Source organism: Scleropages formosus, chromosome 18, assembly GCF_900964775.1.
Source record: "Scleropages formosus chromosome 18, fSclFor1.1, whole genome shotgun sequence".
Lineage (NCBI taxonomy): Eukaryota > Metazoa > Chordata > Actinopteri > Osteoglossiformes > Osteoglossidae > Scleropages > Scleropages formosus.
This window is the reverse complement of record NC_041823.1, coordinates 17,272,626-17,285,887: the sequence shown is the minus strand read 5'-3', so window position 1 is coordinate 17,285,887 and position 13,262 is coordinate 17,272,626. Positions and strand designations below refer to the sequence as shown.

Below are 13,262 nucleotides of genomic sequence, written 5' to 3'. Positions count from 1 at the left end.
CCTTGCGATGGACTGGTGTCCTGTCCTGGGTGCATCCCCTCCCCCTCTAGCCTTATGCCCTGTGTTACCGGGTTAGACTCTGGCTCCCTGCGACCGTGTACGAGACAAGTGATTTCAGACGTGTGTGTGTGTGTGTGTGTGTGTGTGTGTTTGTGTGCGAGTGAGAGCTAAGATGGGTGTCCCACTTCAGGTCCTGGGAGATGGTAGGACCCAGGAACCTGATGGACTCCATGGCTGACATGGAGCTGTTGAGAATGGTCGGGGGGGAGTGCAGGGGGGTTCCTTTTGAAGTCTACAATCATGTCCACTGTTTTGAGTGTGTTCAGCTCAAGGATGTTTTGACTGCACCAGCCAGGCAGCTGTTCAACCTCCCTCCTGTAACGCAGACTTGTCACCGTCCGGGATGAGGCCTGTAACTGTGGTGTCGTCTGCAAACTTCAGGAGCTTAACGGAGGGGTCCTTGGAGGTACAGTCATTTGTGTGCGGGGAGAACGGTAGTGGGGAGAGCACACACCCCTGAGGAGCACCAGTGCTGATTGTGCAGGTGCTGGAAGTGAATTTCTCTAGCCTCACCAATTGCTGTCTGTCAGGAAGTTGGTGAGCCACTGACAGATGGTAGTGAGCACAGAAAACTGCTAATTAATTTGACTGAAGGACGTCAGGGATGACTGTCTTAAACGCCAAACTGAAGTCCACGAATAGGACCCTTGCATAAGTCCCTCTGTCAAGGCGTTGCAGGTTGAGGTGCAGTTCCATGTTGACTGTCATCATCCCTGTAGGCAAACTGAAGGGGATCCAGCAGGGGTCCAGCAATGTCCTTCAAGTAGGCCAACCCCAGCCTCTCGAATGACTTCGTGACTACAACGTCAAAGCAACAGGTCTGTAGTCATTTAGCCTTGTAATCTTGGATTGCTTTGGGACTGGGATGATGGTGGAGTGTTTGAGGCAGGAGGGGACTTTGCATTGCTCCAGTGATCTCTTGAAGATCTGGGTGAAGATGGGTGACAGCTGGTCAGGACAGACTTTGTCAGGCAGGTGAGATGCCGTCAGGTCCTGGTGCTTTCCTTGTCTTCTGTTTCTGGAAGACCCCAGCACACATCCTCTTTACAGATCCTTAGAGTAGAGCAGTTTGAGTAATGGGAGAGGGGGGCAGGAGGTGTTAATAGTCGATTGCAGTGGGTGTGAAGTGTAAGACCAGCCTTTTCAAACCTGCAGCAATGCACATTCAGGTTGTCGGCCAGTTGTTTACCCACAGAGTGAGGAATGATGTCTTATAGCTGTTGTGTTGTACTATCCTGTGTCTTTGCAGGATTGCTTAATGTACACTGGAATAGTCTATTAAATTAAATTTTACCCTATTTTTAAACCTATCTAAATTCTGAAAATTTAATAAATACACTCGTGCAGCATCCTGTCAACAGGTATCTTGAAAGTGTTACTAAAACCATTGCAAATTTACAGATAGAAAGTATAGAGCCATAAATAACAGCAAGAACACAAAATATCAAAGGGTTCCTGTGGCTACCTGGCTATGATGCCACGAAAGCCAGCAGACACAGCTACAAGCCATCTCCTCGCACAGGAATGGGCACATTACACTACTGTGAAAACAGTGCGTTTATTAATGCATTTTATTTCAGAAACAGCCAGGTCTAATTCTACGCAAACTGATAATTACAGCCAAGTGGCAATGAAGCAAAGACAGATGAACCAAAAAGAAACAAGATATTTTTTCTACATAAACATCACATCTGGTTAAAAAAAAATGTGAAACATTCCAGGGGCACACATTTAAGTTGGATAGAGGAAATGTAGTTTATGACTAGCACTGATTCTGTAACTAAAGGAGACTAAAAATATAAAAAAGAATTTTTTTCTTTTACAGTTATTAAACACCCCCCCACCCCCCTTACCTGCAGTGTTTCCAAACAAGTCTTAATACTTTTCATTATAATATACAATTTAAAAACTCCCTTGTAGACTTAAAAATACAACACACTCAGCTCCTTTTGATTTACAGCTACTGAGAATAATTATAGGGAAGTTTCCACATTGTGAAGCACATTGATATTCTGGGTCACCCAAACCCACACAAAGATATTTTTCAAATGTTACATAACTTTCCAGGAAAAAAAAAAAAACAGCTAATTCACAGTCAACTGCACCTTTTTTAATACATTCTGCACTAAAAGACAAATTACACAGAATGTGATTCTACTTGAGTGGACATGGACATTTTTGAGTCAAAACTTGTAAGGAACAGAGACAGTGAGGACCCCCCCCCCCCATTTAGAGTGCAAATCTACTTCACATTGTGTTTTTATAACAAATAAATACACCTTTGTATGTATGTGAGAATGCAAACATCCTATTGATTTTTCTGGCAAGAATAGCTTTCAAGAAACAAGAACCTTGTCTGTCTCAAGTGATGTTAAAATTAACCATCCAAGTGCAAAACTGAAAACATGTCTCCCGCTGTGAATATGGACTGCCTTAATAAAATCCAAAAAAAATATATTTGTTGTTTTAGTTCCACTCAGCTTTCGTACTACGAATACAGTGTCTGACAAAAACCCAACACCGAGATGTATCTCAGCTGAAGGCAAAATGAGGGCTTGAAATTCTCTAATAAATAATGCTTGAATCCAAATGGAAATGCATTAATAAAATCATACATTACCTAGTATCCTGTACCTTAACCATAGATAACCAAATATTAATACAGTATCATGTATACTGGACTTTATAATGCTTTATGCTACAATGCTTTAAATAAAAGATATTCTCTTGTGGATAACTTCTGCAGTGTGGACGTCGGCACTGGCCGCTTTTCCGGAAGAAAAACCATGCTGCATCCCTCGAACTAAACATATTTTATATTTGCACTATGTGAAATATTGTCTGTCCCTCAGACTGGGTAAACTACGGGTGGTACAGTGTGATTCCCGGACTCTAAATGGCACCGGGGAATTTCCAGGGCTGCATTACAACACGCTATGCAGTCTGGACACAGTGTTTAAGGCTTTCTGTAGCTGTATTTGTTGTACAGTTTTAAAACAAATCAGGGCACAGATTGAAGAAAATTCGGAATAAATCTGAACATGGAAAAAAGTGAAGTGTATCACGAGAAAAAGGACAGAGCACACAGAGATCCACCTGAAATGTGTTCCTCTCACCCTGTGTGCGTCAAGTGCTCAGCGAGAAGTTATTGTTATTGGGCCTTGCGAAGTAATGGTGGGAATTGCAGAACACACCTGACTCACACATCTTTCCAGCTCCTTCCCAGACATTCCTTTCCCACTGCATAAACATCCAGCACTTTTTGAGTAACTTCAGCGGGAACTGTCCTTAACCCATCTACATAACCTAGCTCCTCAACAGCGACAAATCAAGGAGTTACAGTACTAACACCTTAGAAAAGGAGTTAGCAGGTCTGAGCACTCAAAGTGGTCCAGGGCCCAGGTGGAACTAAAACCTGCTGGACTGTGGCCTTCCAAGACTGCAAGTGAACAGCATAGTGCCTTGGTACAGATGACAGCTAACTTTAAATGAACTTCATCTCTCTGCTCTCCATTATCCCACTCTTCATTTAACCAATCTTTCATCCCAAAGTCTCTGTCTCTTACTCCTCTCTATGCTGGTTTGTCAGTCTTGTGAGCGGTGATGAAGGCCATGCCATGAGTCCGAAAGTGGGTGTTGAGGTCGGAGGCTTTGTCGAAGCGCCGGCCACATACCCTACAGCCAACCCGCCCTTCGGCATCCTGTCCCTGCTGCGAGGTGGTGGGAGATCCTGGAGATGAGGAGGCTGAGGCTAAATCAGCACCAGCTGGGGAACGGGCCTGTGTGGTAGAACCAGTGGGGTCAGAGGCATCTCGCACACGGTGCGTAATGAAACGGTGGCGGCTGAGGGAATTGATGGAGGTGAAGCAGGCCCCACACTGAGAACACTGCAGAGAACCTCCATCAGTGCGATGCTGGGGGATGTGCAGCAGAAACTCCTGCTTGTCCTCTGTGGAGAAACCACAGGGCACGCAGCGGAAGGTGGTGTCCTCTGGCATCGGCCCGGCACCTCTGGCCCTCTTTGCAGGGCTCCCACCTTCAGTAAGCTCCTCGCCTCCACTGCCTGCTGCTCCTTCTCCTTCTTCCTCGCCAGAGCCGGCCCCCAAGGTGCTGCGACAACCCTCCTGCTCAGAGGAGTTGTCTGGTCCATCGCTGCGGGTCTGACCCAACTCTGCACGCCTCCGGGTCTGGGCAGGGCTCTGATTGGGAATAGGGATTGGAGAGGTTCACAAACAAAACCAGGAAGCAAAGATGAATGTAGTAAAGCCATGAATGTAGTCTCCAAACTGAAGTTACACTGCAGGCTTTTTAAAAAGAGCATTTCCAGTAAGTTCTGAAACCATTCAACATTTGCTAAAATATAATTTCCTTTTCATAATTTAAAGGAAAAAAAAACTAAGTCAACCAAGCTGAGAACTCTAACCAGTCGGGCTTCCTGGTCCCGTGCTCTAATTCCGTGTTGGACTCGTATGTGTTTCTCCAGAATCAGTCGGCTGCTGAACGTCCGTTTTCCCTCCGTGCAATACCTACACACAGTGAAACACAGTTAGAAATGACTTCAACAGCAAATGGGGAAATTAGCTCTTACACGTGCATACACCATTTTATAATTAATCACTAAAATCTGAGAATGTGTGAGGAAGCCTTACTGGCAATGGAAGACTCTCCTGATGCCCTCGTGGTTGACCCGCACGTGGCGCCGCAGGCTGGGGGCAGAGCAGAACGAGCGCTCACACATGCGGCACGGGAACTTCTTCATTGACTGAATGAGACATTACAGGGGAACTCAGTCAAAACACAAAATTTCACGTTGTGCAACAGGTGCTGAACTCATGCCCAGGATCCTTGGCTGACGTGGACTAATATACAGTGCTCTGACCCAGCGGCCACAAGTCATTCCGCAATGCAGGATAAAATACAAATTCCATTTTAACTCAAAATGAATACCCTATCCAACAGCTTTGCTGCAGAAAGCTTCCTCATCATTTGAACAGACCACTAACTGTGTGTGTGTATATATATATATATTAGTGGGGGATGAAACTTCTCTCTGGAATGAGTCTGAAATGATTCCATGAACATTCTAGATTAGTGTGACATCTTGGGTGTATAAACACCTATATGCTTTATGTAGGTATTCATTGTGATGTTTGATTCATATGACAGACATTTGTCTCCAAAGTCACTTACAAGGTTTTTTAACTTACCCAGTTATAAATCTGGGTCTTGTTTACTTAAGCAATTCAGAGTGTGTATCCCGGTCAAAGGTACAACTGCAGCCAGTGAAACTGAAGACCTGGTTTTGTGAGTGCAGGGCAATGGCTTTAACCAGTACACTAACTGCTGGCCTATCATCCTTACTTTATTTATTTTGTTATTCTTCAAGAGCCAGTGTGGGTCAAAGCACTGCTGTGTCAGCATACATTTAAACACATCTGACCATTACAAGATAAGGCTTCAAGAGTGTGCCAGTGACCTTGCCATGCTCCTTCCTCATGTGGGAGATGTAGGCTTCCCGCTCCGAGTAGCGAGTCTCACACTGTCTGCAGCTCCACTCTGAAGGCGCTGCCCCAGAGACACTTGTGAGCGCAGCTTCAGGAGCACTAGCCTGGTTGTCTGTGTGCTCCTGGTCTGCCTCATGCTCCTCCTCTTCCTGTTCATCCTCCTGTTCCCCAGCCCAATCTTCCCCATCTGAACTTTCAGTTTTGATGGAGGACTTGGGTTTGGAAGAAGCAACAGAGGTGGGAGGAGCACTGGTGACCAGTGTGGAGGCAGTAGTGGGAGCTTCCTGCTTCGCTGAAAGACCCCTGTGAGCCGTCTGAGAAATGTAGGTCAGATGTAGAGAGATTAGATGGAAATTAGAATAAACAAAGCAAAGATCAGGGAGATAGGTGTCACAGCAAGACCTTGAAAGAAAAGTCAAACACTGCTGCAGTGCAGCTTCAGGAATTCCCCTCATGATTACATAACTTATGGCTGCACTGTTTATCTTGGTAGTGTATTAAACATTTTTCTGTGACTTTAGAACAGCTTTCTTACATTAAGGTAATCCTGTTGAAACTTAAAATAAGTGGCTTTGTGGACACCACAATCTCATCACTAGAGAATAACAAAAGGGAAAGCATTCTGTTACAAAAATCCTGTTACAAAAGCTTTCCGTTTTGCATATAAAAATTTTTTTAAAGTTCATTAACATTTCGTTTTATCTATGGGACTAGAATGCACGCTCTTAAAAACAATTACCTGTTGTCTCTGACAACAGGTACAAACATGGACCTCAAAATGTAATGCCACTCCTTTTAGAAAGCAACTAACGCAATCAAGGAGATAGAAATGTCGGAAAGCTACCGAAAATATTGCATTTTTGTTGAACGAACGGCAGCAGCAAGATATGGCAGATCTTTTGCGAACCGAATATGGGTTGATATACTGTACCTTGATGTGCTCCATCATAGACCCTTTCTGTGCATAGAGTTTAGTGCAATCAGGACACTTGAAGACGTGCACCTTCTGCTTGGCCAGATGAGTGTCAAAATGGACATAGAGCAAGGGCTTCTGGGTAAAAACTGTATCACACATCACACACTTGTATATCATCCTGCAGAAAAAGACGGAGGGACAGCTATGTTAATATGCACAACAGATACAAAAACATGAAGAGAATGAAAGACGTAAAGCAGAACCTACTTGGCTTGGGCAGGCCCTAGTGTGGGGTGCTGTGTAGTGATGTGGGCCTGGGCCATGGGGCCTGATTTGAAAGCCATGGGGCAGCTGGGGCATTTGTGGAAGACCTCACAGTGAGCAGTCTGGATGTGGGACTTAATGGAGTTTAGTCCTCCAAACACCACCTGGCAACTGGAACACCTGCATGAAACATAACGAAGGTCACGGGGAAATCAGGAACAGCCTGGCAGTCTGACGCAAGCGCTCAGAGCTAAGCACACTGAAGCTGAAATACATGCACAGGTACAGGAGAGAAGCTACTACATGTGTACTGTAAAAGCGTGGTGAATGAAGTAATAAAACAGGGCAGCACTCACCTGTAGCCAATGCGGCGTGCAAAGTGTAGGCAGGCCTCTTCCAGGTGGGTCTGGAAACTGGTTTGCCGGGCAGTACCTCCACACTCTGGGCAGACATAGGGGGAACGATGTTTGTGGATGCGCTGGTGAGCTGAAGCACTGCAGGCGTTGGGCAACATCATGGCCGGGGAGCACAGCATGCAAGACTGCAGTGAGGGAATATATAAATCGATAGACATTATATGCACACAAGCATTTGACAAGGCACAAAACAATAAACCTTTACCTCCCACACTGACAGCATGAGATCTGACAATGGTAAAGCACGCAAAAATCCAAGCTCACAGTGTTTGAAGCTGCTTTAACTTCCTGGAAATGGGCCACCAGCTCTGCTTTGCCCCCAAACTGGGTGTGGCACTCTGGGCACTTGAAGTCGTTATACTGCAACTCCTCTCCCTTCTTACAGGGTAGAGGCAGCAGCACCTGTGTGCCGTCAGAGGCCCGACGGACAGGGCTGGGCTGAGCGGCCGGCTCCTCCTTCATCAAGCTGGGGGCTGCAGCGGTAGGAGCTGTAGCCACAGAAGCTGTGGAGGGGGAAGTGAGGGATGGAGAGGAAAGGGAGGGAGACAGCATTCCTAGAAAGGGCAGAGACAGAGTGGCAGTCCACGGTTACTCTGAAAATCTCACTGAAAGTCCCCAAACGCTCGCCAAAAAACCTCAATGCCAGCAAGAGCACGGTGTTTGATCCCTGGGGATCCTCACTGTGTACTGACATTTTTCATCTATGTCTTCTATTTCTCTATAAATGTGCTCTTCTAACATTCTAAGTAACCTTAGACAAAGGTAGCAGCTGAAGAAAAAAAGTACAGCACTGACACCTTGTCATGAATCTTGTAATTCCTGAGAATGCAGGAAATTCATAGACTGATCATTGGTATACATTAGCCTTACTATGTAGCTACATTTTTACAAATAAATGAGCACCACTTGGGAGGAAAATATTCCTATTGTTTACTTGTGCACTTTTTTAAAATCACTCACCAATGGGGGTAGTGTCCTGTTGGCCAATCATTTGCTCGATGGAGACAGGCCGCATGACCAGATGGGAGCACTGCATGACCAGTCCACGCTCCTTGTGTTCGCGAGCATGGAGCAGCAGGCTGCATTTATTAAAAAACACGAGCCGCTTGGCACAGTGGTTGCAGGTGACTTCGATGCGCAGTGAGCGGCGGTCATAGTGCCTTGCCAGGCTGCGCTCCAGAGCAAAGGCATCCCCACATTCCAGACACCGATAGCCATTGGCTGGCAGCGGGAGGCTCCACTCGGGTGGCAGAGGTGTTGAGAGGTCTGGCCGGTAGCTCGGCAACAGGTTCTTGCTGTTCAGAATCTTGTTGAAGGCTTCCACGAGACTGGACTGGCTGCGGGAGATGACAGCACCAGTGCTGTTCACTATTGAAGCTGGCTTGGAGATCTGGGTGGTAGTAGTGCCACCATTAACTACTTTCTGCCCCACTGGGCGCACACTGATCCCACTGGTGCTCATGCCAAATTTTGGAGAGGAGACGGCATTGGAGGACGATGAGATTGCAGGAAGAGCAGCAGTTCTTGTGATGCTGACAGCTGTAGCGGAGACCTTGGTCTTGTCAGAGGAGGCAGCCATTTTGTTCTGTGCTTTGCTGGCAGCCAAAAGCATGGCTGTGCTTGCATCCTGAAGCGTTGACACGGGCATAATGCTGCCTTTTGCACCCTGTTGCTGAGAGCTGCCTTCTCTACCAGAGGATGAGACACTGGCCTTCTTGGGCTTGTTGGCGACTTTGCGTACCCCTGACGGACCTTTGGAGTCTGACCCCTTTGTAGTCGCTGATCCTGCTCCTTTGGGTGCCACTCTTGTTACTGTTCGAGTGATTCCCCCTGTGGAGGTCTTGATTGTCTTGATACGCACTTTGAGGGGCCTGGAGGGGGTGCCAGGTGTGACAGCAGATGTAACAGCTCCAGCAGGCACCACCTGGGAGGGCGGTTTCTCTCCATCAGCATCGCCTGTGTCAAACTTCTCGCCATCTTCCACATCCATCTTTTCATCTTCTGATCTTTCTCCCTCCACTGCTTCAGCTTTGACATGCCTGGTGCCACTTACCTTTGTATCCACAGCCTCCCTTTCTTTACCTCCATCCATCTCCTCCTTCCCCAGTGGAATGGAACCCATAGCTGCACTGGAGCTTCTACCAGGGGCTGCAGATACTGAACTGCTGGAGAGTGCACTATACGGCATCTCGGGCTCAGGGCTCTCTGGTGAGTCCCGCTCCTCAATAACATGCTCAGATTTTATTTCTTCATGGGTGGAGTTCAGACTGGAAGCAGGTGGTGTAGCATGCCAGCTCTGGGAAGCAGTGGCCTGTAATGAAGGACTTGCGCTTTGAGCAGTCTCTTCAGTCTTGATATAAGTGGACGTTGAGGAACTTGGAGGGGCAGAGGTGGTGTTGAAAATTTGAGGAGGTGACCTGTGGCGCCGGGAGAATTTTGGAGGAGTGCATGCTGGAGAATCTGGGCTCTCCTGGATTACCAACGGACTCCCCAGATCTGGTTCTGAATCTTCATCTTCTAATTCCAAGTGGGGGAACCCACCTTGTTGGCTACCATTGAATGGCTGGGAGGTGGGCAGGGGAGATGGAGAGAGTGCTCCAGAGGGGTTTGGCATGCCTTCATTTAAGGCAGAGTGAGCGAGATGTGAACTGACAGTGTGAGAAGATGAGGGAATGGAGGAACTGGAGTGCATGGGTATGGTAGGTGCAAAGAAAGAAGATGACATCCCTACTGAGACTCCAGGAACCAAGGTAGAACCAGCATCACATGGGGCTGAGGCCTTGGCCCTACATGTCCCCTCAGATATGGGCTCTTGCTGCTGTACCTGAAGCTGCTGTTGTTGCTGTAAGAGAAGCATTTTGCGCACCTTCCCCATGGGGTCCCCTGGACTCTGTGCTATCAGGGGTTTAAGTCTGTTGAAAATATTGCCACTTTGTTTTGTAGTGTTGGCTGTTCCTACACCCATACCATTTCCCCCACCCTCACTTGCTATTTTTGGAGAACAGGGTGCCCACAGGTCCCCATTTGACTGCCCTTGGGCCTGACTCAATGTAGCATCCATGGAAGCAGTGCTAGCCTCAAATCCATTGTGAACAAGTGGTTCAGAGATCAGGCCTGGAATTCTAGGGCCCATGACAACTCCTCCACCAACTCCTCCCACCACCTCTCCACTACCAGCCATGTCATCTTTATCTACATCTACCTCCGTCTCCCCAAAAGTGTCAGGACGCACCCGGTTCTTCACAATGACACTGACAACAGATGGGTCTCCCTGTGAGGAATGAGCTAGGGCTTGGGAATGATGGTGGTGGTCTGGAGAGCTAGCTGGCCTTAACAGTGAGCTCCCATTCCCTCCAACCCCTGCTCCGTTGCCACTGGATTTCCCTGCAACTCCTCCAGCACCGATGTGGTGGCCTTCCGCTTCCTCGGGAGCAGACTGAATGGCCTCTTTGGCATCGATGTCTGGAATGTCAAACGCTGCCAATAAGTCATCAAAATCTGGGGTCTTCATGTCCCCCATGCCGGGCTAACAAGAAATGACTGAAAAATGGAACAAAAATAAAACATGGGTTTTAGATAAAAATGAAAGACACATAAATTCTATACTGAAGGATCATAAGACTCTTATGAACTATTATGAACCACAGTTGGTAACGTAGTCCTTAGAATTGTTGTCTTTGGACCAAAAGGTTGCAGGTTTGAATCCCATATCCAACTGTAGTACCCTTAAGCAAGGTACTTACCCTTAACTGATCCAATAAAATTACCCAGCTGTATAAATGGGTAAACAATTCTAAGTGGGTAAACATTCCAAGTTGCTTTGGAGAAAAGTGACAGCTAAATGAATAAATGTAAATCTATGAACCTGGACCAGGTTTTCAACATGACTTGTGTAGCACTAGCTATGAAAAAACATGGGTGGAAATATCTAACGAGCTCTAAAAATTGCATAAGCTTCATACATTTTTGCTACTCATCTTATTATTTTTTCAAAACCAAAAGTGATATGACACAAAGATTCATAACTGTCAGAAGTGATTTTTATGAGAAGAAAGTTGTCAAATGACATGACAAGTTATCTCATCACATCTCACATTTCATTTGGGCGTAGAGGGCTGGACACTGGTGTAGGCCTATAATTCTGACTTCTTTTACAGTTCTTGATGTAAGGCTCCATGGAACGATAATGTTAGAGAAAATGGGACAGTGGTTATGCTTTACGGTATTTGTCCTAAACATATTGAAACATAACTGCAACAAGGTCCCTCAAAATCCCTAATGTAATTAAAATGTTTGAAAGAATGAAATATATTACATATATTTTGTTAAATGTTAACGCTGTCTAGTTCTGACTTCAAAACACTGAGGTCTTGGTCAACCTGCCAATGGCTTAAAAAAAAAGAGATATTTCTGAGGATTAGTGGCATGTAGTGAAAACAGGTTATTAATATTATTAATATTTTACCATTATTGATATAACAACCAAGAAGACCTGACTGCTTGATACATCCCAACTAGACTACTGTACTGCGCCTCCTCTGCCCACTTGGTGGTCCCACTCACAAGAGGTTCAAATTCAAAATCACACAAGTGTCTGAGTCTGGCTCCAATGTGGTGGAATGACCTCCCTCTCTCACTCAGAACTGCTGAATCTCTCAACATCCAAGAAGGATCTCAAAAGACATATTTCGGACTCATTTCTCCTTCGTGGTTGATACATGCATACTGTTACCTCTTTAATGATTATTTAAAAAAAAAAAAACTCTACATTACAGCTACTTGTGTAATGCATACTGGTTTATGCAGTACTATGAGATAAACTGACAATGCTCAGAAATCCTTTGTCTGCATCCACAACTCTCTCTGTAATGCACCTTTATACTGTTCTCTCAAACATTAACATACTTCGCTTTGAAGAAAAGCTTCTGCTAAATCATGAATTATTTATAAATGTGCCTCTATGAAGCAGAGTATAATATCACGTCGTCAGCAGGGCGTTGCAGAGTGGGATTCGATCCTGCAACCTCCAGGTTTCAAAGGGAACAGTGCTAAGCGTAACACCACTTGCTGTCATGGAAAAAAAAAACTTTTCTTGCCATAAAAATGTTGCATGAACCTAACAGAAGCTGTGCGAGTGCCACAAGTGTCACAAACCGACGCCACATAATTTCGCGGTAAATCATCATGCACGGGGAAAAAAGCTGTGTGGTGACAATGAACGTTACTCTTAAGCAGCCGACAATCCTGTAAAATTTAAACTGAGACATGATGAAAACAACCACTGGGACTAAAACTGGAACCAAAGAAAAATAAAATAAATAAAATGGAGCTCAGCTGAGCGCCCGTACGACACACACGGCAGTCCGAAAAAAAAGCGTCCATTTTACACACATTGTACACTAATCGATTTCGCGGTATCCGGTCGATCGGGTGTCAATCATAATGAAAATACACGAATAAATAATGTTTAAGTGTCCACTGTAGGCGCTTTTTTCTCCTCCGTTCTCGGTTTTTTCGGTCTCTCGGTTTCCACCAGGAACCCTGACTGAGCCACAACATGGCCAGCTGAGGGGTCACTTCAGTAGCAGCCGTTGTGCTCTTTAAAATCGGGTTTTGTGGTTATTTCAACGTGTAATAATAGTATTTCAAATACTATGTGTGTTTATATACACAAACCCAGGTGCAAAAGCACGTTAATATATTGATTTTCGTGGGATAAACGCTTCGTTTGTTTACCTTGTTCTCAGATTCCCGACTTTCCTCACTCCGGTGACGTCGTTGCGTTTCCGGTCACATGACAAGCGCAGGCCCTGTTCGGGTCTTTTTCTTGAGATTAAATTTTTTTTCTAATTTTTTTCTTTTGCGTAACAACTACATTTGTAATACACCTAGGCTTTAACAATGGATTTTTACACTGAATATCTGAATTAACGTTCTGCTTTAGTGGATGAAATATTGACTAGTCATCAGTACTGTTTTTGCGGACCTGACGCTGCGACGTACGGAACAGAACTTACTAAGTCATTAAAACGTGCGCAAATAGGCGACATGTCTGGGGCTTAGTGGAATAGCGAAGTAGTTGACAAAACAGGTTTAGCTGCA

The 13,262-nt window shown here is 45.6% G+C and overlaps 1 protein-coding gene across 2 annotated transcripts; it reads right to left on the bottom strand.

Moving 5' to 3' along the window:
* Window positions 1-169: 169 nt before the first annotated feature.
* On the bottom strand, window positions 170-12,948 carry znf687b (zinc finger protein 687b). Of its 2 annotated transcripts, none has more exons than XM_018737940.2 (10): window positions 12,897-12,948; window positions 8,121-10,700; window positions 7,425-7,714; window positions 7,101-7,285; window positions 6,748-6,924; window positions 6,496-6,658; window positions 5,537-5,878; window positions 4,710-4,822; window positions 4,484-4,586; window positions 170-4,259 (listed from the first exon to the last, which is right to left on the bottom strand). In XM_018737940.2, exons 2-10 carry the CDS (start codon window positions 10,678-10,680, stop codon window positions 3,633-3,635), a joined length of 4,560 nt encoding a protein of 1,519 aa, XP_018593456.1. In that variant the 5' UTR covers window positions 10,681-10,700; window positions 12,897-12,948; the 3' UTR covers window positions 170-3,632. The 2 variants fall into 2 exon arrangements, with proteins under 2 accessions (XP_018593456.1, XP_018593465.1); XM_018737949.2 differs by lacking the exon at window positions 12,897-12,948 and adding an exon at window positions 11,255-11,480.
* Between the last annotated feature and the right edge of the window lie 314 nt (window positions 12,949-13,262).